Source organism: Camelina sativa, chromosome 1 (genome assembly GCF_030686135.1).
Source record: "Camelina sativa cultivar CO46 ecotype springtype chromosome 1, ASM3068613v1".
NCBI lineage: Eukaryota > Viridiplantae > Streptophyta > Magnoliopsida > Brassicales > Brassicaceae > Camelina > Camelina sativa.
The window spans coordinates 23,708,956-23,735,964 of record NC_141880.1 but is presented as its reverse complement, the minus strand read 5'-3'; the positions used below and the strand labels follow the sequence as shown (position 1 = coordinate 23,735,964).

The 27,009-nt window shown below is 37.2% G+C and overlaps 3 protein-coding genes and 3 pseudogenes across 6 annotated transcripts; 5 read left to right on the top strand and 1 right to left on the bottom strand.

The window, feature by feature from the left end:
• The first annotated feature begins 83 nt into the window (after positions 1–83).
• LOC104699680 (histone-lysine N-methyltransferase ASHR1-like) lies at positions 84–4,083 on the top strand (annotated as a pseudogene). Its single transcript, XR_015563660.1, has 14 exons — positions 84–331; positions 418–575; positions 653–802; positions 955–1,009; positions 1,108–1,226; positions 1,555–1,649; positions 1,718–1,799; positions 1,888–1,992; positions 2,096–2,186; positions 2,268–2,387; positions 2,512–2,618; positions 2,729–2,798; positions 3,210–3,273; positions 3,780–4,083. The product of XR_015563660.1 is annotated as a histone-lysine N-methyltransferase ASHR1-like (transcript).
• Positions 4,084–4,576: 493 nt separating this feature from the next.
• Positions 4,577–7,822, top strand: LOC104699691 (calcium-dependent protein kinase 16-like). Of its 2 annotated transcripts, XM_087461059.1 has the most exons (12): positions 4,577–5,207; positions 5,367–5,497; positions 5,646–5,687; positions 5,772–5,883; positions 5,973–6,051; positions 6,137–6,306; positions 6,393–6,519; positions 6,602–6,717; positions 6,806–6,913; positions 7,000–7,062; positions 7,144–7,317; positions 7,476–7,822. In XM_087461059.1, the coding sequence occupies exons 1-12, from the start codon at positions 4,767–4,769 to the stop codon at positions 7,638–7,640; spliced, it is 1,728 nt and encodes a 575-aa protein (XP_087317185.1). In that variant the 5' UTR covers positions 4,577–4,766; the 3' UTR covers positions 7,641–7,822. The 2 variants fall into 2 exon arrangements, with proteins under 2 accessions (XP_087317185.1, XP_087317182.1); XM_087461056.1 differs by having other exon boundaries at positions 4,652–5,207; positions 7,000–7,317.
• Positions 7,823–10,232: 2,410 nt separating this feature from the next.
• LOC104699701 (chaperone protein dnaJ 11, chloroplastic) lies at positions 10,233–11,135 on the top strand. Its single transcript, XM_010415044.3, has one exon. It carries the CDS (start codon positions 10,332–10,334, stop codon positions 10,824–10,826), a length of 495 nt encoding a protein of 164 aa, XP_010413346.1. The 5' UTR covers positions 10,233–10,331; the 3' UTR covers positions 10,827–11,135.
• A 3,160-nt stretch (positions 11,136–14,295) lies between these two features.
• LOC147950256 (uncharacterized) lies at positions 14,296–16,872 on the bottom strand (annotated as a pseudogene).
• Positions 16,873–20,795: 3,923 nt separating this feature from the next.
• Positions 20,796–22,011, top strand: LOC104699711 (uncharacterized). The gene has a single exon (XM_010415055.3). The coding sequence runs from the start codon at positions 20,931–20,933 to the stop codon at positions 21,801–21,803; it is 873 nt and encodes a 290-aa protein (XP_010413357.1). The 5' UTR covers positions 20,796–20,930; the 3' UTR covers positions 21,804–22,011.
• Positions 22,012–23,694: 1,683 nt separating this feature from the next.
• Positions 23,695–24,599, top strand: LOC104699720 (thaumatin-like protein 1 pseudogene; annotated as a pseudogene). Its single transcript, XR_015563664.1, has one exon. The product of XR_015563664.1 is annotated as a thaumatin-like protein 1 pseudogene (transcript).
• Positions 24,600–27,009: the final 2,410 nt, after the last annotated feature.

Genomic DNA, 27,009 nt, shown 5'->3' with positions numbered 1-27,009 from the left:
AAATTGTGGAAAATTGTATAAATTCGAAAAGGGATGTAAATGCAACTAATAAAATCTCTCCGCCAAAACCCGGAAGAAGAAAGAATCTGGCGGTCCGGGGGTTTTAAAAGCGAGTGAGGCTGAAACAAAACTGAAATTGACCCCTAAATTTCAGAATTGATTGATTCAAAGTTACCGTTGATCTCTCTCGAAACCTCTCGTTAAAGTGTTCCAATGGAGGAAGCTTCACTAATGGCGGATTTGGAGAGGTTTCTAGAAGATCGCTGCTTAAGCGTTTTGAATCTCCCACAGAAAGGCCGCTCCCTTTTCACTACCAGAGATTTTCGTCCAGGTTCATCTCTCTCCCAGTCCCTAGGTTTTATTTAGGGTTTCAATCGACCAACCGTTTTTTAAACTAATTTTTGTGTTTTCGTGAAGGCGAAGTGATTCTAAGCCAAAAGCCTTATATTTGTGTTCCGAATAATACATCGTCCTCCTCGGAATCAAGATGTGATGGATGTTTCAAGACCAATAATAATAACCTTAAGAGATGTTCTGGTTGTCAAGTTGTTTGGTACTGTGGGAGCTCTTGCCAGGTTTATAATAGTAACCTTTAGAGATGTTGTTTTGATATTTGAGTCCTCTATTCAAATTGATGATTGATTCGTTTTAGGTTGTTTTGATTCGTTTCAGAAGTCAAAATATAATTGGCCATGAGTGCAAAGCTCTCTCTAGGCTTGACAAAGAGAAACGGAAGTTTGTTACTCCTACGATACGTCTGATGGTCAAACTTTACATCAAGCGGAATCTGCAAAATGAAAAGGTTCTCATTATCAGCTATGACTCTCTGCTGTTACTTGCATTTACCTTTGTGTTGAAATGTCGAGAATAAGTCTTATATTATATTTTGGCTGCTAGTTTCATTTTGATAGCAGTCTATGTATCCTAATCTCTTAATGTATTTATCTTGTCCAGGTCTTGCCAGTTACAACAACTGACAATTATAGTTTGGTGGAGGCTTTAGTGTCCCGTATCCTCCATAATTTGGGTTTTATAGTTTTGTGATATTGATGAATGATGATCTCTATACCCCTGGAAATTTGTAGTCTTTAACCTTGCATTTGGTAGACATGTCTGAGATTGATGAAAAGCAGATGTTGTTATATGCGCAGATGGCTAATCTTGTGAACTTGATTCTTCAATGACCTAGTGTTGACCTTAGAGAGATCGCCGAGAACTTTTCAAAGGTTCTACACCATCACTTTTTCTTTCTTTCTAGTCTTCAAGTTTTAGCTTGACATTGACTGAGCTGGCTTCCTGCAAGCGGCAGTTGATAGTTATCCTTCTTTTGTGTTAGGAATTTTTTATATATTTAGTATTATACAGATAGGTTGGTGATGATATGACTTTGCATCCGAATACTCATGAAAATACTATGACAAATCAAAAGAGATGGGTCACAGTGTTTTATTTGAGGACTAGAGATTGGCCTCGTTTTATTTGCATTCGTTTCGTCTTTACCTGAAATGTTGTTCAGGGATATACTAAAGCCACTTTCGTTTCTACTGAACACAGTTCTCATGCAATGCTCATACCATTTGTGATAGCGAATTGAGACCTCAAGGGATAGGATTGTTTCCCTTTGTTTCCATTATAAATCACAGTTTAATGCTTCACTTATCTGTTTTTTTGTGTCCTTTAATCACTTTGTTTCCTGCCTAAATCTTTTGCTCTGTAGCTGCTCTCCCAATGCGATTTTAGTGTTTGAGGAGCAGATGGCTGTTGTCCGTGCAATGGATAAGATATCAAAGGGTTCAGAGGTAGTCCCTGATTTGTTTCATCTTGAGTCTTTCGTATATGCTAGTAGAACACTGACATATAGCTGTTAGATCCATTGTCTTTGGTCAGATAACTATCAGCTATATTGAAACCGCTGGAAGCACTCTGACTCGGCAGAAGTCTCTGAAAGAACAATACCTCTTCCACTGTCAGTGTGCTCGCTGCAATAACTTTGTAAGTAGTCATTAATCCTCCCACTTATTAACAAATGAAGTTTGTACTTGACCACCCAATATAGATTTCTTACTACATGTACCCTAATTTTTCATATCTAAAGGGAGAACCGCATGATATTGAAGAAAGTGCAATATTGGAAGGCTATCGGTGTGCCAATGAGAAATGCACTGGTTTCTTACTCCGTGATCCTGGTATGTTAAGATTTAACTACGTAGTTTGTGTGTCCAAGAACATTCTTGATTCCTCTAATCCTCATTTGTTTACTTTTGCAGAAGAAAAAGGTTTTGTTTGCCAGAAATGCTTGCTTCTTAGGAGCAAGGAAGAGGTTAAAAAGTTAGCAAGTGATGTTAAAAGAGTTTCAGAGAATGCTCCTGCATCTCCTTCTGCAGAAAGTAATATTTTGCCTGTTTTCCTTCCTCCAGTGTCTGCATTTATAGGCCTGAACAAGATTAACTGATCTTTGGTTACATTGAGCTGTGATGCAAGTTGTCTGAGAGAATCTTTGACCATTTGCAGATAAAAAAGCCGCTATCGAACTATATAAGACAATGGAGAAACTACAAGTGAAGCTTTACAATTCTTTCTCCATCATTTTAATGAGAACCCGTGAAAAACTTCTCAAGGTACGTTTAAAAAAAAACGAAGGTTTTGGATTTTTGGAAGTTGTACAGAGTTCTGAAATAAAGATACAAATGTGGTGTCTCAAAGCTTGCTGTTACGCATTCTATTGCAGATGCTAATGGATGTAGAAAGCTGGAAAGAAGCTTTGAATTACTGCAGACTCATAGTCCCTGTTTACCAAAGTATGTCTACTTAATCTTGATTAGTCTGCTTCATCTTGATTATTACGTTGCTTTTTAAGGATGAAAGTTTTATCTATTTTTTTTCTTTTTTCTTTTGGACATCTTAAAAAATAACTAGACTTCTAGTATATAGATCTAGGTGTGGGTATTATATTTCGAACATACCTTCGAAGCTTTCAAAAGTTTTCTTATAATTACTGTGCTGGTACATTTTCTTATAATTACTGTGCTGGTACAGTTTCTTATAATTACTTTACGAACTTAATTGCTTACAGTATCAGAAGCCAACTGTACTAGTACTAATGGCTGCTAATTAGTCCTTTAACAGAAACAGCTAACAGTAATGGTAGAATCATTCAAATTCTTTTGGTGGTTATATTACTTGTGCTTACTTTGTTTATAAAATTGCAGGAGTATATCCAGCAACCCATCCTTTGATTGGACTGCAGTTCTATACCCAGGGAAAACTCGAATGGTATTAAAAACTCTTTTATCCTTTCTCTAGTTTACTACTGTGTTACCTGGATTAGATTTTGAGCTGCAGAGACTGAAATAGAGTTTGAAGACAGAATTATGCTGTCCGGCCGATTTAATTCTCCCGTAAAAGTCGATAGGACATATAAGTGTTGTTCCTAAATATCAAAGCAACCATTCCATTACATGTTCCCAGTTACTTTACGTTACTATAGTGCTTGAGACTCTTATTCTACTGTGACTTTCCGTCAGGACCGTATATGGGTAGGCCTAGATGCAACATTCCGTACTCACCAAAAATGGTTGGCTTGGTGGTAGGAAATTGGATATCCCTAAGTTTGAATCCCTGCGGAAGTGTGGATACAAACACTACTGATTCATGGTGTGCCTGTAGGAAATTATTGTCCATATTAACTCCCTATGTTAATCTGAGTCTGAGTGCAATAACTTGGTGTTTTGTTTCTATAATATTCTGCGGATAAAAGCATAATAATTGTTATGTTGCAGGTTGCTGGGGGAAACCAAAGAGGCGGTGAGTTCACTGACTAAGGCATTTGACGTTCTGCGGATCAGCCACGGAACAAGCACACTTTTCATGAAAGAGCTCTCAACAAAGTTGGAGGAGGCTCGTGCAGAAGCTTCTTATATCGAATTTGATTTTACTCTTCTCCTCATGTATCACTTTCTTTTACTCTCTGCAAATCTTGAAAATTTTGAATTGTCTTTAGAGTTGAAAAAACTGAGAATTTTGCTAATTTTTTTATTTGGTCTCATATAATATTGGTTTTGGTCAAAAGACCAAAAATAAAAAGATAACTCAAGTAAAAAAACTTACACAAAACGAGATTATTCTAAGGAACCCAACCAAGCAAACGGCATGATTTTGAAACAGAACACAAACTCATTATATTGCCATTACAAAACATATTAAATAAACCAATCAATCTCTTCACTTCAAACTTTTTGCAAATTCAGAAACAGAACACAAACTCATTATATCACGAGTATCACGAGCTGCTCAAAGCACCATGACTTTTTTTTTTCAAAGTACCATGACTTTTTATTTTTAGTTTTGACGATTGCGAAGTATTTATAATTTCTTTATAGTTTTTTCCACACACAAAAAAAAAAAAAAAAGAAAACTAAAATTCTTAAATTTAAACATTTGTAACTTGAAATTTATATTTATACACCTTAAATTCTCAATTTATATAACCTAACATTCTCAAATTTTCTATAGTTACTCCAAAAACATTACTATATGTTGAAAAATATAAAATATTTGATGTCCCAAAGAAATGTCTATTTCTTGACCAACGCATATCGAAGCTTCCATGTCTCCCCATGTCTTTCTCTCTCTACATTTCTCTCTGGCAATGCTGTTTCGATGGCGACCTCATTTTCCCATTCATTAATGCCAACAAAACCTCCCCCTAAGAAAACATCCTCATTGCGTAGGGTCAAAGAAACCGTAAAATCCCATAAATAAACTATATGGGTCTCTGTTTCTCCTCCGCCGCTAAAGGCTCCGGCCACAACCGCAGCGGCCGGAACCCTGTCCCACATCATCCTCCTCTCACGGTGGTCAAACACAGACCGCCTCAAACACCATGTTCTTTCATGGCCGTCACGATCCAAAAGGATCATAGAACGCAACCGCGACGCAATGCAACGGCTAAGAAAACGCCGACGCGGCAAACGCCACCGCATGGGAGAGGGAGAGATAAAGTTATTAGCAATAATAACCATAATAATAAGAGACATGGAGAAGCGATCCCTTACGGTAAACGTATTGACTTTGGTTACGCTAAAGATTTTGATCACCGTTACACCATTGGGAAATTGCTTGGACATGGCCAATTTGGTTATACATATGTCGCCACCGATAAAAAGACCGGTGATCGTGTCGCCGTCAAGAAGATCGATAAGGCCAAGGTTATTATCATCATGATTCAATCATTCTTAAAGATTCTCTCTTTTCTAATCATAGAACTATATTTTATTTTAAAGATTATTTTAGATTTTAGAATTGTTTTATTTTTATCCTTATAAAAGTATTGGATTCTTGGATTTCTTGATTTTGGGTTGGGGCAGATGACAATTCCTATAGCTGTGGAAGATGTAAAGAGAGAGGTGAAGATACTACAAGCTTTAACTGGTCATGAAAATGTGGTTCGGTTTTATAATGCCTTTGAAGACAAGAACTCTGTTTATATAGTCATGGAGTAAGTTAAAGCCCTTCCTTTAGACCATTTTTTAATTGTATTTTATGATCATTTTCTTTCTTGTGATACAAGAATGAGAAAAGGACAAACACTGTTGTCTCTTCTGTTGCTTATTAGTTTGTTTCGTTGATGATATATTGTTCTTCAGGTTATGCGAGGGTGGTGAATTACTTGATCGGATACTAGCCAGGTAACCATAGTGATACGTTTATGTGTGTTGCTCTGAGTCTTATCACTTTTGAGTCTTAAGCTATTGTCTGTTGCTTGTTTTCAGGAAAGATAGCCGTTATAGCGAGAAAGATGCGGCCGTGGTAGTGAGACAGATGCTCAAAGTTGCGGCTGAGTGTCATTTGCGCGGTTTGGTTCACCGAGATATGAAACCAGAGGTAGTTAATTACAAATTCATATCATCATTATGTTCTGAATGTGTTACGTGTAGTTCATTTTTGTCTTACTAATCATCTTCTTTAAACAGAATTTTCTGTTCAAATCGACTGATGAAGATTCGGCTTTAAAGGCTACAGATTTCGGTTTATCAGACTTCATAAAACCAGGTTGGTTGCAAAATTATGCAAAGTGAGTCTTCACATACCAATTCTTTCATCTAGCTAAACACATAATAATTTTGCTACAATGTAGGCAAAAAGTTTCATGATATCGTTGGGAGCGCGTACTACGTAGCACCTGAAGTGTTGAAACGCAGGTCAGGACCCGAATCAGATGTGTGGAGTATTGGTGTAATCAGTTACATTCTTCTCTGCGGGAGACGGCCATTCTGGGATAAGACTGAAGATGGTATCTTCAAGGAGGTTTGTGTAGTTTCCCTAAGGAAAAATATTCATTAGACATCATAAAATCATGAAGATATGTTAATTTATAAATTATATATACATAGGTCTTGAAGAACAAACCTGATTTTAGAAGAAAACCGTGGCCAATGATTAGCAACAGCGCCAAAGATTTTGTCAAGAAGTTGTTAGTAAAAGACCCGAGAGCACGATTAACAGCTGCACAGGCGCTATGTAAGAACTTTGTAACCAGTGTAACGCCATTTTTGATTAATTTTATTTGTTCTTATTATATATATGTATGTTTTGGTTGCAGCACATCCATGGGTTAGAGAAGGAGGAGATGCATCTGAGATTCCTATAGACATATCTGTTCTCAATAACATGCGACAGTTTGTGAAATTTAGCCGCCTCAAGCAATTCGCTCTAAGGGTAATAACACTAATAACAGAAATGAGATTTGTTTTTCGTTTGTGGTGTTGGATGTGTTTTTAACCTGAGTTGTGTTTTTTGAGTCTAGGCTCTTGCAACTACGCTTGATGAAGAGGAGTTGGCTGATCTTAGAGACCAGTTTGATGCGATTGACGTTGACAAGAATGGCGCCATTAGCCTTGAAGAGATGAGGCAGGTAAAGTACAAATAAAACTCAATCACCAGCAAAAATGATCCAGCCAAAATACTATACTTGACATCAACTCATTCTTGTTTCCATAGGCTCTTGCGAAAGATCATCCTTGGAAGCTTAAGGATGCACGAGTCGCCGAGATTCTTCAAGCGGTATATATATGTAAAATAAATTTAGTATTAATGATGATGATGAGATTCTTTAATCTAAATTGTGTTTTTTACTGTCAGCAGATTGATAGCAACACAGATGGATTTGTGGATTTCTCTGAGTTTGTCGCCGCTGCGCTACACGTAAATCAATTAGAGGAACATGATTCTGAAAAGTGGCAACAGAGATCAAGAGCAGCATTTGAAAAATTCGACATAGATGGAGATGGATATATAACAGCAGAGGAACTTCGAATGGTATATGCTTCTTAATCCTCTAATGTCACATTATTACATCAACTAGGCTTCTTCTTTTTTTTGTGCAAACAAGAACTTTCAATTCTTAAGGCCTCATAATTTCATCATTACATCAACTAGGCTTCTAACATTATTAAAATGGATATTTGTTTTTGCAGCATACTGGCTTGAAAGGATCCATCGAGCCACTTCTTGAAGAAGCAGACATAGACAATGATGGTAAAATCAGTCTCCATGAGTTTCGTAGACTCTTGAGAACTGCAAGTATCAAATCAAGAAATGTTAGAAGCCCTCCTGGTTACCTTATTACTCGCAAGGTCTAAGCAAATCTGCAATATCTTGGAACGAAAGAATCAAATCTGAAAATTAGTCGGAATTTTTTGGATCCCTTATGTAGAAAAAAAAAAGTAACTGGAACTGCATTGTTTTCATGTGTTGTTGTAACATATATTTTCTTATAAACAGTGTCAAAGAAAGTGATATACATATAGTCAATTAGCCACAATTTAGTGATATGAGTTTTTGTATTGTGTATACCTGATGACTAATCAGAGTGTGAAAACATGGGTTCGTGAATTATGATGCATGTGTTATGAAATATTGTAGGGAAAAATATCATAAATTTTCAACTTTAGGACGTTTTAATCTTATACTTTGGAAATGTTGATCAAATTATAAATAAATGTTAAAAGTTTTGTTGACTAGGCCTTCTAAAGCATGTCGTTAAGTAGTAGAGACATACAAAACCGTTTACAGTGTTAAATGTCCGTTATAGTAAGTGTTTAGTCTAAACGATACTTTTTTTAATCCCCAACTCGATTAAAAAAAAAGAATGTTGACTTCATAAATAAATCATTAGGTTCTTGATGAATGATGACTTCATAAATCGTTGATTTGGAGGTGTTATGAAATATTATATGAATGCTCCATATAAGTCCATTTGTATGTTTAGTTGTGCATAGTAAAAAACTTCATTGTGTTTTAGGAAAAGAAACAACAGCTCGATGTAGTTGTTGAGGTATTCATTTTCAGCTGGGTTAAGTCTTTGTTTGAGGTATTCGTTCAGTTGGGTTAAGTTTTCGCGGTGATCTTTATCCTTGGCTCTCTTCCGTTTGCGTTTGTATATCCTACGACATCTTTTCTTTTGAGCATTTAGCTCCGCGGCTAATGTTCTCTTTTAACTTTTCCGATGATTTTGAGAGTTCTTTTTTGGTTTTAGTGTTTTATCTTGTATTCTTGTGTATTGAATTTAAGTTTCTGGAAATCGGATATCTTGTTTTCCGCCAGCTTTTGAATTAAAAAAAATATTGCACTCATTCCAATTTTATATTATATAATGAAAATGTTTCAGTGGAATAAAAAAATGTAATTTTGTAGACAAATACTGGAAAACTAAAAACTCTGATTATTATGACCATAATAATGAAAATTAGTTCAGAAGCGACATCAATAAATTCGTTATTGGCTTGTTGTTATCATAATTGTGATAAGATTAGCGCGTTCTATGTATTAGGAAGTTAGGACGAGAGAGATGGAACACGCAAAGGCCATAACCCACGTTTATAAACTTTTTTTTGGTGTTTACAAATTAATAAATTATAATTATCAATTTGAAAAAGTGCATTTATAATTATACACTAACAAAGAAAAAGAAGCTAAAAATGATAATCATCAATAGAAAAGTGCATTGCAGATGGCTTTCTCAGAAAAAAAAAAGGGTATTAATTAGGGTCTGAGAGAGTTGGCAAACGTATAGGCCAAACCATGTTTTGTATGCATTTTTTTTGGTGTTTAGACTTTGAATGATTACTTTAGGTAAACTGATCAATTTAGGTAGAAGTTAGAACTTAGAAATGTTGAAAGTGGTCAAGTGGACTATCAAAAGTGGAGAGAACGTCTCATTAAAAAAAAAAAAAAAAAAAAAACTAGTTCATGCATCGTGTAAGTTATAACCATCAAAATGATCTATTAGAGCTACTTCCATTTGGTATTAGTTTCGAATCGTTCAAAAAAATTTGGATGTCTACAATGAAAAAAAAAAAAAAGAGTATTAGATAGAATCGTTCAAAAAAATTTGGATGTCTACAAATGTTTATATACAACAAATACTAATTTTAGAAAGTATAGACATAGACATATATGGTTGACAAGAAGAAAAGTATAGATAGAATATGGTATATATTTTACACATACACATCATTCATAAATATATAATGTCTATTCTCTACCTACAATTCTATACTTTAAATATATATAGTACATGTATATCATTAAAATAAATGGATAAGATTTTAAAATATTTTTTTTTACAACATTTTAAAATATTCATGGTAAAAATAAATACAATTGAAAGATAAATATATATATATAAATAGAGTTTGAAAGAAAACTTCTATTATTTTCTTCAAATATATATTTTGGAAAGAGGCTTTATTTTCTTCAAATATATATTTTGGAACGAGGCTTTATTTTCTTCAAAATATGAAACGTCATTTTCACCTAACTCAGGGAAGACATAGAGTGAAGATTTTGAATTTTATAATTTACCAAAAAAAAAAAAAAGAAGAAAAGAAAAGTGAAAAAGTTAGTTTGAAAGTTTTGATAGATGACATAAAAAAAAATTTTGATTATAGAAGACAAATTATTACAGGAGATTAGTGCCACTGTGCTCAAACATTTAGTTCGTTGAATCTTATCGCTTCTCCAATAAAGTAATAAACATTTCCAACTGGATAAGCCTTTCCGTCTGACTCAGCTTCCCCAAATTATCCCAAAACCAAACCGGTTCGGTTTTTTGCTAATAACCCGACAGAATATTTAAATTGCAGTCACAGATGCAATTATTTAAAACTTTAACCATAACATTAATTAAATTAACCACCTCTTAGGCCTATAAATACACCTCTCTAATCACTTCATCATCTCCTCTCAAATCAAATTGCATCATCCCATCATACAGACCTAAATCGGAAACTGAAAAACAAAGAGAAACCCAAAAACGCCGCCGTTTCAGAATGCTCTCTTCTTCCTCTTCAACCTTCTTCATTCCTCCATTCCTCTCTTCTTCTTCTTCATCTTCACCGCCGCTCTCTCCTTTCCCAGCACCGTCACGCGTTTCCCGGATCTCGCCGTCTCATTCTGCAACCACCACCGCATCCTACACCTGCACCGCCGAAGATTTACGGCAGCGGTTTCAACCGACAGCGTCTCTCTACGAGATCCTCGAAATCCCCGCCGGCTCGACGAGCCAAGAGATCAAATCGGCTTATCGACGACTAGCCAGGATCTACCATCCCGACGTGGCGGGAAACAGTCGGAGTAGTAACTCGTCGGCGGCGGACGATTTCATGAAGATCCACGCGGCGTACTGCACGCTTTCGGATCCCGAGAAACGCGCCGTCTATGATCGTCGGAGGATGCTTCTTAGTCGGAGACGGCCGTTAACTGTTGGTGTTTCTGGATGCGGAAGTTACGGCGGACGGAATTGGGAAACCGATCAGTGTTGGTAGCGAGTTGAATGACTCGGTGGTTGATGAACCCACCAGTTCAGTTGTTAAAGAAAGGTTTTATTGTAATTATTACAAACTCAGATATTTAATGCTAAATCTGGGTGATTAGTTTAACGTTACAATTTGCTTAGCAATGGCCAACTAAGCCAATAATATTCGCCGGTCAGCACCGTTTTACCGTGCCACGTAGGATCAACGCGTCTGTGATTTTTTTTTTTTTTTTTTAAATGCTATTTTTGCATGTATTACATAATCCAACTCCGTAATTAAATAAACAAGATATAATAAAATTAGTCATTTATGAGATTATTTTCCAGGCTGGATGGGACAATCACAGAATATTTTGATTTCTCTAGTTGTAAGTCTATATATGGTTTCTTTACATATTTAACAATTGTTTTACTATCCTTTCCAAAAAAAAAGGAAAATAAAAAAGGAATCATATAATCGCGAAATTTACTTATTTTATATTTATGGTTCCAACAATAATTGAAAATCTAAAACTATGGGTTAAGAATTTTTAATGTATATAAACTATAAGAATGACGTTGTGGTGGTATATGATCATTATAATTGCTAAAGCAAATACGACAGACAGACAAGATTCCTTTTCTTCTTGACATGTATCATCACTCTTGTTTCAACATGTTCTGGTACATTTGCTTGCATCCCACGAATTTTTTTCTTATTTGACAAAATCAAACTTTTTATGTTTTCAATTCACTTAAAAAGTTTAAAGCATAGCTTTCTCTATTATTATTATTAGTGTAAAATACTCAATTGATAATAAAAGCTATACTCTCCATAAACAATTGGACGGAGAAGAACATTGTTGCCATTTGACACCCAATATTTTCTTAATTTAAGTAATTGGGATGCTTTTTTTTTTCCCTGCTTCTAGAAGAAAATTCGATCGAATCATTATACGACTATATGAGTATAAGAATATATAATTGTGTGTGTGTGCAAACATTATATGAGTATAAGAATATATAATTGTAGTAAATAAATGGATAATGTACAAAGGTGGTGGGTCAACTAGTTTGCCCTGTCTTCCTATATATTCAACAAGATATAGGGATTAAGGACACTTCATTTTCTCATCCAGGTACATCATTCGGATAATATCATCCATATATATTTTGGATTTTAGTAAAACAAAGGAGCTGAGGTATAAAAATTGGATGAAAGATAACTTAGTTGCATGAGAAAATAGATACTTCGAATGTAATCTGGTTATTTGGATGCGTTAATTAAAATCCTACCAAAAAAGACTGAAATACTTAATTTGTAACATAAATCATGTCAATTTTTTACATGCAGAAAAAATTGGTGTTTAACGTGTGATTGCTAAACTAGGGTTTGCTCTGAATATTGTGTTGTGTTATATTATGTGAATGAAGAGGCAAGTCTATGATATAAATAATGTAAATTTTCTATTCTTCTATTTCTTCGTACTTGTCGTAAGGCCTAAGCCCATTATAACAATCCGCCGCCTAATACTCCCCCTCAAGGTGGAAGGTGAAAATCGTGAACACCCATCTTGCGAAATAAATACAGAAATTGTTGACGTTTAAGGGCCTTGGTCAGGAAATCAGCCAACTGCTCTATAGTACGAATGTGTTTAGTAGATAGAATGCCCTCTTTAATACCATCACGAACGAAATGACAATCTTTTTCTATGTGTTTTGTCCGTTCGTGAAACACGGGATTGGCTGCAATATAAAGAGCAGCTTTATTATCACAATGAAGAGTAATGGGTTCTGAATGAGGAACCTGAAACAGGAGTAGTAACTCCTTGAGCCAATTGATTTCCTGATATGTAAAAGCCATAGCTTTATACTCAGCTTCGGCGGAAGACATCGAGACCGTTTTCTGCTTCTTGGTTTTCCAGCAAATATGTGATTTTCCGAGTAAAACAACGTAACCAAAAAAGGAGCGACGCGTCTTGGGACATGAATTGTAGTCAGAATCACAATAGGCATCAAGATGAAGGTCAGAATCTTTGCTAAACAAGATGCCTTGCCCACACGTTCCTTTTAAATACTTAACAACACGAACAGCCGCTTCCCAATGACGTTGTCGAGGTTCTGCAAGAAGTTGTGCCAAGAGGTGAACAATGTAGCTAAGGTCTGGACGAGTAAGAGCCAAGTAGACCAAACGTCCAACCAACCGGCGATACCGAGATGGATTAGAATATAACTCGCCGTCAACTTTAGCGAGAGCGTGGTTTTGTTCCATAGGAGTATCAATGGGTTGAGCACCAACCAGTCCACATTCAGAGATGATATCCAACGTATACTTGCGTTGAGATATATAGATTCCTTGTTTTCCTCTAGACACTTCAATCCCAAGAAAGAATTTCAGAGGACCTAAATCCTTCATATGAAAGCACTCACTCATATACTTCTTAAATTACGTTGTTAAAGCTGCATCGTTACCTCCAACAATAAAATCATCCACATATATCAGAACATATAGACAAGAACTGCCTTTTGAGTATGTAAAGAGAGAAGAGTCCGTGTAGTTGAATTTAAAACCAAATGCTAAAAGAGCATTAGAAAGCTTTGCAAACCAGCACCGTAGAGCTTGTTTGAGCCCATATAATGACTTTTTAAGTTTGCATACTTGATTAGGTTCTGTTGCGGTGACACCAGGAGGAAGCTTCATTTATATCTCTTCCTCTAAATCACCATGTAAGAAAGCATTATGCATGTGCATCTGAAACGATTCCCAATCACGAGTGGCAGTAATTTTCAACAAAGAGCGAATTGTAGTCATTTTCATGACTTGAGCAAAGGTTTCATTATAATCAGTCCCTTCCTTTTGACGATTACCAAGCGCAACAAGTCTAGCTTTGAACCGTTCAATCGAACCATCCGAGTTATATTTGATACGAAAAACCCATTTGCAACCGATAGCAGTTTTCCCTTCTGGCAATGTTGTAGTGTCCCAAGTCTGATTCTCCTGAAGTGCACCAACCTCATTGTCAATGACATTATGCCAATGTGGATCACGCGTCGCCTCTTGAAAAGAAACAGGTTCGAAGTTGGCACTAATAGAGGCCAAAAACAGCTGTTGTGGAGGAGAGAAGCGATCAAGTGATACATAATCAGAGAGAGGATATAGACACTTACTTGAGGATAATTGAAGAGAGAGGGACGACGCCTGAGGGGGTTTATCAAGGCGTGTGCCAGAATACGTAACATACGGCTCAAGAAGTACTGACTGTATTTTTGTGCATTTGCCATGTCCAAGGTCATCAAGAACGAAGTCGGTATCCATTTGTTGATTGTCAGAAGAGTTTGTCAAAGGATCGACCAAGCTTGAATCCCAATCAAGTCATTCATCGTCGTGAGATTACTTAGAAGCATCTGAAGAATCGATCGGTCTTGTGTCTGAATCAATTGGTCCAACATCTTGAGGCTGGGGAGAAACATCTGATGGTTCGACTGGTCGTGAATCCGGATCAATCAAGCTCTCGCTTGGCAGGTGGCAAGGGATCGACTGGTCTTGTATCCGAATCGACCATCCTTGGGATAAAAATAACAAAACTATCTTCTGGGAGATAAAGAAACTCCCCCTGAGGAGCAGCAGTACCTCTATCATCTTCATTCGCAGGAGTACTGTTGAGATAAGGAAAACAATCCTCGTGAAAAATAACATCTCTAGATACAAACGTTTGTTCAGTTTGTAAATCCATCACAAACCACTCTTTCTTGCCAAAAACGTAGCCGAGGAAAACACATCTAGTACTGCGATCATCAAACTTATCAGTCAAACGGCGAACAATCTTTGCATAACACAGACACCCAAACGTCTTAATGTCATCATACGCAGGTGGTTTATGAAATAAGAGTTTGTAGGGTGTTTTGTCTTGAAGAAGAATGGACAGTGTTCGATTAATCAAATATGTGGCTGCTTGAATGCTTTCACCCCAAAAACTCCTTGGTAGGTTTGCTTGAAAGAGCAAAGCACGCGCAACGTTCAAGATGTGTCGATGCTTTCTTTCAACTCTCCCATTTTGTTGTGGTGTATAGATGCAAGAAGTTTGATGATTGATGCCATTTTCTGCAAAGTAAGACCTCAGACATGTAAATTCGGTTCCATTATCGGTTCTCATAGTCTTGACTTTCTTGTCAAATTGCCGAAGAACCCAAGCCACAAAGTTTTTCAACACCGTAGAGACAGATGATTTTTCAAGAAGGAGATGTGTCCATACAGCTCGATAAAAATCATCGACAATAGTAAGAAAATAGACTGCTCCACAAGTACTTTTTGTTCTATAGGGTCCCCAAACATCACAATGAATTAAAGAAAATAAATCATCATCTTTATTTGAACTGTCGGAAAACGAGACACGAGTTTGTTTTGCTCTAAAGCAAACATCAAAACATTCCTCCAAAGCACTAATACTACTTTTGAAAACACCAATATTAAAAAGGAAACTCAAAACTTTCGATGAAGGATGACCCATTCTTCTGTGCCATAACTCCCTTGTATCCCCTGTCGTAACGCGATTTGACTGAGGTACCACAGCTCCAGCCAAATGATAAACCCCATCACATTCAGTTCCCGCTCCAATCAAAGTCCTCGAAGCTTGGTCATGTATCACACAAAACTGTTTAGTAAAAACAACAGCACTAGCGATATCACGCAACAATTGTGCAGCCGATATAAGTGTAATTGACAGTTCCCGAGCATAGAACACATGACGGAGTATTAATTTCCCGCCAAGGAATAGAGTGCCATGTCAAGTTGCCCAAGTAACTTCATCATTTGGTAGTTTGATGGGACATGGGTCAATCTTATGAAGTTATGTCAAGAGATTGATATCACTCGTCATGTGATGAGATGCCCCTGAGTCAATGATCAAATCAAACCGACTATGAGTTCCATATAAAAACAGTTTTTCTCGCTTACCAAAATATCCCTCTTGATTCGAACCGTTAGTTTTCTTGTTTTTGTCAATGAATTCAGCTAAAGAGCTCCATTGATGGTCCGTGAGTGGTGGAAATCTGGTTAGGGTTGCGTTGGAGGTATTTGTCGTTGGAGCCGATGTTCCACTGACATGTGCGGTGGAAAAAGGAGAGCCACGACCACGTCCTCTTCCTCGAAAGGAACCTCGACCTCGAACTGAGTTGTCTCTTCCCGTATTTTGAGGTGATGGTTCATTCCACCATTCAGGGTAACCAACAATTTTGTAGCATTGACTCTTCTCATGTCCTGTTTTTTAACAATGAGAACATGTCCCAGATTTATGTAGAGATGTTGCAGCTGCCGTCACTGAAAAACCAACAGCTCCCCCTTTTTCTTGTGGTTCCCTTGTTGCTTGAAGATGACGTTCCTCTTTAATGATTTGGGAATAGACACTCTCCAGATTGAGTTCATGGAGCCGAGTAAGAAGATTCGAACAAATCGTTCCAAAACATTGATTATCTAAGCCCATCAAAAACTGATGAATAAGCAATCCATCTTGTCTCTTTCTATATTTCATCATTGATGAGCAGCTTGGACTACCACAACAACATGAGAAACCTTTGTCAACATCTGCTATGTCATCCCAAAGTACCTTCAAGCGAGCATAATATTCTTCCACAGTTTGTCCATCTTGTTAGCAGGTGGTGAGATCGGCGTGAAGTTGATGTTCACGTGTACCGTCGCTGATGGACCAATGATTCTTCATACTTTTCCACATGACGGAGGCATCTTCGACGAGAGATATCGATGATCGCAGTCTTGCTTCCACAGCGCTGTATAACCATCATATGATCATCGAAATCACCATATCCCAACATTCTGCATCTTCACCGTCAACTACTGGTCGTTTGAGAATTCCGTTAAGAAACCCCACCTTACGCTTGGTTCGCAAGGCATTCATCATGAGTTTGGACCATCTTTCATAGTTGGTACCATTCAATAGGATTGGTGTCAAAACCTGTCCCGTATTGTCACTTGTGTTGAGAAAATATGGTGAGATCAATGCTCCTTCACCATTGGAATCGGTGACCACAAGTTTGCCAACACTCTTGTCTTCTCCAGCCATGCTTGATTCACGATCTGAATGAGTTATTCAAAGCAAATTTTTTTCACAGGGCAAAGGTAGGCTCTGATACCATGCTAAACTAGGGTTTGCTTTGATTATTGTGTTGTGTTATATTATGTGAGTGAAGAGATTACAAATATATATACGCAAGTCTATGGCATAAATAATGTAAATCTCCTATTCTTCTATCTCTTCGTATCTTCTAGAATCTTGTCGTAAGGCCTAAGCCTATTATAACAATCCACCGCTAATAGTTATCAAGTAAAAAGAGCATGATATTTCTACAGAAAATACGCTTTAAATCTATGTCATTTAAATAATAGATGTTGTGTTAAGTTTTGAATAAAAAATTAAATTGTTGCTATTTTTGAGAATAGCTTTGTATAATAGTAAATATTTAAAAAGTGAAATATTTATTATATTTAATTAAAAAAACTATATTAAACTTTAAAAAACTTTAAATTTAGATACGTATAAAGTTTAGCTTCATGCTCAATCTGATTTGGAATCATTTTGGTCTTTTTTATAAAAAGACTCTCTACTATTGCCAAAAAGTTTTAACTAATGTGTTGTGTTGTACACCCTATGTTTCATCTTTATCACTACAAGAAAACATGGAATTGCCGACTGCAAGTTGCGACCTAAAACACAGTCGCTAAATTGGAGAACTATAACAGAAGAATTTTACTTTTTTGTTTGCAGGTGTAGTCGACAGCAGGTTAGTCCATATATCCAATACCGTTGATATCTTGCAGGCGTTCCATAGATCATGAGGAGGAAGAAAAATTGTCAAGGACTGGTTAGTTATTCATCTTTACACATAAATGAACAAATGTTCTAGAGATTGAAAAAGTAAAGAACCTTTGATTCATGTTTTAACCTCCGATGTTTGCAGGAACGAAGGTAAATTGTTGTAAGAACTGCAAGTGGCTATCTCGGTTCAAGAAGTTTGTCTATGTTCTCGATGAACACTTGCAGGACATGCTCGAAAATGAGTTTCAATAACTCTTGTGTTTTTCTGTTATGGACTATTGAACATGACTTGAGCTATTCAATAACTCTTGTGTTTTTCTAGTGCTAACAAAACTCATATTTCTTGTAGTGGTGGGTCTCATGTTATATCATTGTTTGCAGTAAAGTTCAGCATCAAGTCCCTTAGGATTCTGGAGCTTGCTATTGAAGTTCCAGAGATAGCAACTGTAGGCTTACTGAAGGTGTGTGATTAATTTGTCTCTTCCTGTCCGTCTCTTTAGATGTTTCGGTTCTGCTGGGTGCAATGATCAATGTTATTTCATAACATTAGTCATGATACTTAATACTTTTGGTTTTAGAGGACGGTGAAAGAGGTTGTTACTGCTTTACTCGGTGGTGGAATACGTATTGGGGTGTTAGTCCAAGGGAAGAAGGTTAGAGATGACAGCAGCTATACCTCTTTGCTCTGAAACTCATGTTGTTTCTATGCCAACCGATTCCACTTCTTGTACCTCTTTGCTCTGAAACTCATAAAAACTTTTGTAATGATTGTTTGGATGTTTTCTGGAACTTATTATGTTGGATGTATGTTGATACTTATGTCTTTGTTTAAATTCATGTTTGTTATGTTTTAGTTATAGTTTTCATAATCAGTTTTGGTATTATAAAATCAAAGAAATCATTTTTACCTGAATTTTTTCAAAAACATGATAATTAAACAGTCGTAAAACAGACACTAAAACGTACCCAACACAGTAACCAAAACAGTCACAAATGAGTAACCAGATCGATCGCCAAAGCGTTACAATTCAGTCGCTAAATTTAGCGACTGTTTGGCGAGGGAAGAACGACCACAATTATCAGTCGCCAATTAGTAGCTTTGTTTCGACTATTTAGCGACTGATTATTTTAGGGTCGCACTGTTAACCGACTACGCATGTCAGTCGCCAATCAGTCGTTACTAAGTAGTTTGCGACTGTATAGTAACTGTTTTTGTAGTCGGCGATTCCATGTTTTCTTGTAGTGTATCGATTATGTGCGTCTTCACGGTGAAGGCTGATAGAACTATGTGGCTAGGCTCGCCGGGTTGAAGAGAAATGGCAAAAGCTGCAGGTTAAGATGGGTTAATTACCTAAGACCAGACCTTAAGAAGACAAATCACTCCTCATGAAGAGACCATCATCCTTAAGTTACATGCTAAGTGGGACAATAGGTAAAACTAATTTAAGCTTTTCATTGTTTATTTTTGCCACTAGAAATTGATATATTGTAGATTTACTCAAATAAGTAATTTCGCCACTCTTTCTTATTTCAAGGTCTTTTTAACTGATGATTTGTATTAGGTGGTCGGCGATTACTATTTATATTCTGAAGAATGAAAGATAATAGCTTGACCGACAAGTTAGGTCGAGTTTGAGTTCAGTTTGGTTTCATCTATTTTAGATTTTGGTTTATCAAGTAGTTTTGGTATGAATTGTGTGTGATGTAAAAAGCTCATTTTAGTTGTGCCAAGCTAAAAGGGTGAACTCCTTTGACTTTGAGTTTAAAAACTCTCCTAGGCACATTCCCTAAAGAGGACAAAAGAAAAATGATACAGTCTTCTAACCAGATCTCACCTAACTCTTTTTTCTAAAATAAGTATTGTTCATCGGTCCTTCCCCAACCATGGCAAGCTCTAACGATCTAAGTGTGTTTTTCAATGATGTATCCTTCTTGCAAATGCTCCTCCTCACCTCCAAAATTACCTTTTCACTGTAAGTCATCCCCACTAGCGTGCTTTTAAACCTTGTATTCCTGTTTAACCCTTGCAAACCCTCTGTGAAACCTATCTCATCAATGCGAAAACCTTTCTGAAAAACCTATTAGCTTGTTAACAACTTCGGAAACCTTCAGCCTGCTTTAAACCCTGATAAAGAACAAGTCATGGAAAAGAGATTGTCATACCACCAGAAAGGTAAATGCATGGAAAGAGGATACTCTCCACCGCCCCGCAGGAGAATCAGTGCACCTGAGTTTTGGGGCCGACAGAACTTGGAAGAAGGTTTTTCTAGTTTAGCTTTAATTTTGAAGGGGATATGCAAAAAGTTTTGGATAATAGGCCATACCATTTCTACCAATGGATGGTCATCTTTCAGAAATGGTAACCGATAATCTCATACTCTTTCCCATCCATGATTCCTTTCTGGATAGAACTCCAAGGATTCTCCGAGCACTACTAGCAATCCGAAATGCTCCAAATAATCGCTAAGGAACATGGTGAATTCTAGGATCTTGAGATTAATGCCTCGTCTGCAACAATCAAGGTGTTAATCAATGGACTTCTACCCCTAACAAAGGAAACAGTTGTAGAATTCCCAAGTGCAGGAAAAGTGTTTGTTTCCCTGGACTACAAAGGGGTCAAGAAGCATTGCACATACTGTCTTCGACTAACACACGAAGAGAAAGAGTGCCCAGGTTTGGTAAAGGAAACAGAATTGAAAACCAAACAAGGTGGTACCAATCCTACCTCTACTTCAAATCCAATAAAATACAAATACAAAGAAAATAAACTGAATGAGACAGACATTCTATCAACAGTGTTTTCGCGAGTAAACTGCAATTGCAAACTAGCATTCAATATAAGTAAAATTTACAAAATTTTGAAAGAGTTAATATAAAAAAACTGTTTTAAAAATTTTGTTCTCACTAATATTTGTATATAGGTTTTATAGTACAGCAAGTTAGATAAATGCAAAAGAAGAAAACAAAGATGTTTTAGAGATGTTTTAGTTTTCTAGCTTTTTTAAATGGGGTGAAAACCTACCATATTATATGCTCAGTTCTTTATAAATCTTTAAATAAACAGGCCCAATTCATAAGATAATAAAACATGGACCTGATCCAATGCGCACGCACGTGTAACAACCAGCGATAGATAAGGGAGCTGACGTGGCGAATTTAATGTCAAAATCAGAAATTAAGAGTTAATTAGATCTCGCAATTTAGGGTTTTCAGTTTTACCCTTTTTGGTTTGTTTCCTTTCTTTTGTACGATATAAACGGCTTCGAGTTTCGTTTTTCTTTGATTACCTTTTTTTCTCTGATCTAATGGCGATGGAAGATCAATCGGCGGCGAGATTTACCGGAAAAGTTAATTGGTTCAGCGATGGTAAGGGATACGGATTCATCACTCCCGATGATGGCGGCGAAGAGCTTTTTGTTCACCAATCTTCAATCGTCTCCGATGGTTTCCGTAGCTTGACTGTTGGTGAATCGGTTGAGTACGCGATCACGCTTGGAAGCGACGGGAAGACTAAGGCCATCGATGTTACTGCTCCAGGCGGCGGTTCTCTTAACAAGAAAGAGAATAGTTCCCGTGGTGGCGGCGGCGGTAGTTGTTTTAATTGCGGTGAGATTGGTCATATGGCTAAGGATTGTAGCGGTGGTAGTGGTGGGAAAACCTTTGGAGGTGGCGGTGTTCGTAGATCTGGCGGCGGCGAAGGTGAATGTTACAAATGTGGTGATGTAGGACACTTTGCTAGGGATTGTACTAGGCAGAGCGGTGGCGGTCCGTGTTATACTTGCGGAGAGGTTGGTCATTTGGCGAAGGATTGTCGTGGTGGTTCCGGGGGAAATAGGTATGGAGGTGGTGGTCGTGGATCTGGCAGTGATGAATGCTACTTGTGTGGCGGTGTTGGACATTTCGCTAGGGATTGTAGGCAAAACGTTGGAGGTGGCGGCGGTGGTGGGAACACTTGCTATACCTGTGGCGGAGTTGGCCATATTGCCAGAGTTTGCACCAGCAAGAGACCTACTGGTGGTGCTGGTGGTGGTTGTTACGAATGTGGAGAATCTGGCCATATGGCTCGTGACTGTGATCGGAGAGGAAGCGCAAGCAGCGGTGGTGTAGGTGGCAGTGGCAAGTGCTTCAACTGTGGCAAGGAAGGTCACTTTGCAAGGGAATGTTCTTTGGTTGCTTAAAAGCAAAGAAGAGAGTAATGTTCATATACCTCTTTGTTTTCTATTAATCTCTACTACCTAATGCTCCTTTTTGGTGTAATGACTATAGTGTGATTGATAAAGTCGTTTAGGATGGTTCTTTTGGTGTTTTTTCTTATTTCCCTTATGACTGGTATTTGCAAACCTATTCACTGCTTTTGTTGAGGTTATAAGTTTGAGACTTGGATGATATGTGTGTGATTCCATTAGTTGCTGTTTCGTGTTTTTTTCTTTACAATGTGTGTGATGTGATGACATAAAAGATCTAATCTTAGTCTGTAATCTGTTATGCTCACTTCTGTCTGTATACCAAGATTGCTAAAACTTGACTGATCTCTTTGTACTATTGTGGGCAAATTTTATCTTCAGTCTCCTTAGATCTTTTTTTAGGAAAATCTTGTAGTGCTTATTGCATTTGTGATGACTCTTCCTGATTTAGCATTGGAATCCCACGTCTGCTGTTATATCGAATTGATCGTCCTACCTTAGATTGAAAGAACCTACAACTAAAGTATGAATTTAGATTGATATATAGCAATAAATAAACATGTGAGTCATAACATACCTAAAGACATCCTTGACCCAACCCCAACACATCCCATACGATTAACCTACACAATAAGCAAAAAGTGAAACATAACTTTTTTTTTCCCTATCAAACAAAAGAGACCTTTTTCTTCCTCTAAACCTTGTCTAAATTTCTAGTTTTTAATTTAGCAAGATCATCAACAAATAGCATAAAAACGAAAATGTTAAATTGTTAAAAGGGGGAATTAATGTGTGACTGGTGCTTGGCAACTGCATTATCGCCATATTGGTAGAGATAAAGATTGTCCTAAATGTGGAGCGGAGGAGGAAATTATAAACCATATGCTATTTGAATGCCCCCCAGCACGTTAAGTATGGGCTTTATCGACAATCCCTTCCCATCCTATGGTGTTCTCTTCATCTTCCCTATATAGCAACCTCGATTTTCTATATGGGCGTGGTAGAGACTCTGGTGCAACTGATCAAAACTTGAGAATGTTCCCGTGGATGATGTGGTACATTTGGAAGGCAAGAAATAAGAAAGTGTTTGAAAATATCTCTGAATCTCCGCAAGATACACTGGAGAAAGCTATCCAAGAAGAAGAAGTTTGGAGAAGAGCAAATAACAGAGACTTAGCACCAGCGGTAGTAGAAGCATGCATACCTTCGATCCCAATTCCTCAAGAATCCCTTGTATGCTTTATAGATGGATCTTGGCATACAGAGGTGGATAGGAGTGGGCATGGCTGGATTGCGTCTATCGGTGATAGAATCCTGCACATGGGGCTAAAAGGATCGCGCAGAAGCTTATCCCCATTACATGCAGAGTTAGATACCCTTATTTGGGCTATGGAGTGCTTATTAGCGTCGGACTTGGATAAAGTCCTTTTTACTACGGATTGTTCAGACCTCCTAAGGATGACGTCTAATATCGAGGATTGGCCGACCTTTTCATCAGAATTGAAGGATTTTATTCATTTCAGAGATAGATTTGCTAATTTTAGTATTAGATATATTTCCCGAGAGGATAATATCCGTGTCGATAAACTTGCGAAATGTGCAAGAGCACGAGGTTTCTGTTTTTTCCATGTAAGTTCGTTGGTACCTAATTGTCTCTCTTTCGAAGAAAGTCATCTCCGATAACTTAATATACGGGGTTTGATCGTAAAATAAAAAATAAAAGGGAGAATTAATGAAATAAATAAAAAAACTTAATTCGCAGTTTCCATTATTCAAGTTTTAATGCTGAAATAAAGGAAATAATCAATGAATCTGCAATGTGCCGACTCATCATATAGTAGTCCAAATTTATTTTTATGGAACTTTCCATTACACAAATCCCCAAATTCTCTTATAAATATAATCTCCAACTTCTCCTTTAGATCTTACAATACAAAAACATATCATCGGAACAATGGGTTTGGCTAAAGTCTCTTCCCTTCTCCTTGTGATTCTGTTTCTCATCAATGGTGGTTCCTCCACCACTTTCACCATCGTTAACCAGTGCAACTACACCGTCTGGCCGGGACTTCTCTCTGGCGCCGGCACCGCTCCATTACTTACCACCGGTTTCCAACTCAGCTCTTCCGAGTCACGACTCATCTCCATACCCGCCGCTTGGTCCGGCCGCATATGGGGACGCACACTCTGCAACCAAAACGAAACCACCGGGAGATTCACTTGCGTCACCGGCGACTGCGGCTCGTCCCAAATCGAGTGTTCCGGCGCCGGAGCAATCCCTCCAGCTACGTTAGCCGAATTCACACTCAACGGCGCCGAAAATCTCGATTTCTACGATGTCAGCCTCGTGGACGGTTACAACTTACCAATGACAATCGTCCCTAACGGCGGAGCCATCGGAGTCGGTAAGTGCAACGCCGCAGGCTGCGCGGCGGATCTCAACGGTGTGTGTCCGGAGCAGCTTAAAGTAACGGTTGAAGCAGCTGGAACGACAAGTGTGGCGTGCAAGAGCGCTTGTGAGGCGTTTGGAACGCCGGAGTTTTGCTGTAGCGGCGCGTTTGGAACGCCGGACACGTGTAAGCCTAGCGAGTACGCTGTTTTTTTTAAGAATGCTTGTCCGACGGCTTATAGTTACGCTTACGACGACGGTACAAGCACCTTTACTTGCTCCGGTGCTGATTACGTCATCACTTTTTGTCCTTCACCTTCTTCAGTTTAATATTTGTGTTATTATTAAATTTACGAAACAAGGAAATTAAATCGGAAGTGATTTTTTTTGAATTTACGCCATCACTTTTTGAATTTTCAAATAAGGAAGTGAATTTTTTAATATGTTAATCTTAGGGAAAATTGGTGTTTGTTTTTTTTGGTGTGATTTACATTAAATGCAATTTTAATAATCAATTAACAAAAAGACTTTAATTAACACATGAGATTTTCCGTTATCTTTTTGAGTTAGCAATTTTACAAAAGGATATAAAACTCAAAATTATAACTATAAATCAACCATAATACATTGTAACTCAAAACTTTAACTTAAAAATATTTAATTTATGATTAGTAAATTGTAAATCATGCTACGTATGTTTTTAGAGTGAAGAAGGGTGCATCACCGAGTATGCAACCGATGGCAGTTAGCGTTTCCGACGCGTCCGGTACAGCATCAGTTGCGTTATCATTGCGCGTTTTGGCTGTTGCGCTTTCTTGGGTGGCGAGTGCAGTTTGGTGATATCAATACGGCACCGACCTTTTTTTTTTTTCGTTCGTTCTAGTTTTATTTTTTTTTCGATGTATCCATGTCCAAAAAGATAAATGTAAGTTTAATAACAGAGAGAGCGAGGCACATACAAATGAGGATTTCTTTAGCCAAAACAAAAAGGGTCAAATTAAAGAACATGTTTATACATATGACCATTAGAATTTAGAACTCACAATTGTTGGTATGTTATGTTGGGATATAATCCAAGTCCCACATTTAATGTTTAAAATGACTATTATTAATATATAAAGGGTTAGGGCCAATCTACTAATTGTCAATTGATTTTTAGTTAGAAGCCCAAGATAAACCTAAATTTAACATGGTATCAGAGCCCAAGGTTAAAATCCTGGTGGACCTAAAAAAGTGGATACGGACATGCCTCTTGTTAACCCGAGTAATGGGGCCCAAGAAGGAGTTTATTATCGATCCAAGTGGGATCGGTTCGAGATGGAGTTATCATCTCGAGCGGGCGTGTTAAAATCCCATATGTGGTCCTTGGTTTGAAGGGGAGATTGTTGGGATACAATCCAAGTCCCACATCTGATGTTTAAAGAGACTATCATTAATATATAAAGGGTTAAAGCCAATCTACTGATTGCCAATTGGTTTTTAGTTAGAAACCCAAGATAAACCCAAATTTAACATGTTATGTTGTATCTATGAAAAATTTCTATCCAAGCTGATTCCAGAAGATACCCGTGATGAGTTCCTTTTTCTTCAAAATTGGATTCAGTTAATGGCGATTATGAGGAAACCGACTGACACATATATGAGAAAAACGGGGTATAGAGCGAGTGCTTTTCTTCTCGGGTTAACAGTCGAGCTCATGAACGGGTACGCAACCCAAGAGCTCTAGGCAAGTGTTACAGATACAAGTACCATTTTCAGTATCACATTGTCTTTCAACATACAGATCACCGCTCCAACGTCTACGGGAAATAGACATTGACCTAGAAGACTCAGGCTTTGGAAGAAGATTATATGTCCACCCTGTTCATGACACGATACAGCTGTATATAAGTATGAAACCAAAAAAGACATCTGCACGGGATACAAGCAGAGCCATGGCTATGTACAAAAAAAATAAACATTCGCTTCCGATCTTTTATTTTGAAAAGAATTTAAGACCCTCATTGTTTTATGTTTGTCAATTATATTATACCTAAATAGAAAATTTTATTTATATTATAGAAGAAAACAGAGAATCTTTTAAACCTTTCACTTTATCTTTTTGTCATGTTTTACCTTCTTTTTTTCAGTTAAAATAATAGAAGAGACTAAATATTTTTCATGTTTGGTATCTAAATCCGGTTTGTAAATCTCATACAAGAGATAGAGAGAAAGAGCAGTGGTGTTTTACCAGGAGAAGCACGTTTAGTGTAAGGATCACTGCCCCTGCTGCTAATAGTGCAAATGCCCCTGCAAATACCTCAGACTGGAATCATAGGGAAAAGGAATGAGACCAAGTGAAATTCCAATACAGAAAGATATATCCATATAAGCATGTTGTTGTGACACACTTTTGTGATTGTTAACCAAATCTGTGTTTATTGTCATTTGAATGTGAAATTTCGTTCTACTAGACTTGAGCCATCCTCCCTAGGTTTCATCTTTGTCTCCTTGAATCACTACATGAAAACTAGAAATTAATGACTGCACTATTAGTCGCAAAATTAGTCACCAAAAAGCGACTAGGCTACGACTATTGTTATGATTACGTAAAATAGTCGTAATGTAGTCACCAAATTTATTGAAAAATTGATGACTAATATATGACTGTATTTATATAATATTTAGGTATTTAGACAATATGTATTTATACAGCATTATATATATATTATTTTTAATAATAATAATAATAATAAATTTATTTTTGTTACTTATTTTTTAAATATATCTAAGTTATGAATAACGTTTTGTTTTTTTAGAATGAATTGATAT

What these genes read in the sequence shown, in the direction of transcription:
- LOC104699701 (XM_010415044.3), top strand. Translation starts at nt 10,332, where the DNA reads ATGCTCTCTTCTTCCTCTTCAACCTTCTTCATTCCTCCATTCCTCTCT.
- LOC104699691 (XM_087461056.1), top strand. Translation starts at nt 4,767, where the DNA reads ATGGGTCTCTGTTTCTCCTCCGCCGCTAAAGGCTCCGGCCACAACCGC. An exon ending in CTTGATCGGATACTAGCCAG is followed by an intron (nt 5,688 to 5,771) that starts GTAACCATAGTG and finishes GCTTGTTTTCAG; the next exon opens with GAAAGATAGCCGTTATAGCG. An exon ending in ATCAGACTTCATAAAACCAG is followed by an intron (nt 6,052 to 6,136) that starts GTTGGTTGCAAA and finishes GCTACAATGTAG; the next exon opens with GCAAAAAGTTTCATGATATC.
- LOC104699711 (XM_010415055.3), top strand. Translation starts at nt 20,931, where the DNA reads ATGGCGATGGAAGATCAATCGGCGGCGAGATTTACCGGAAAAGTTAAT.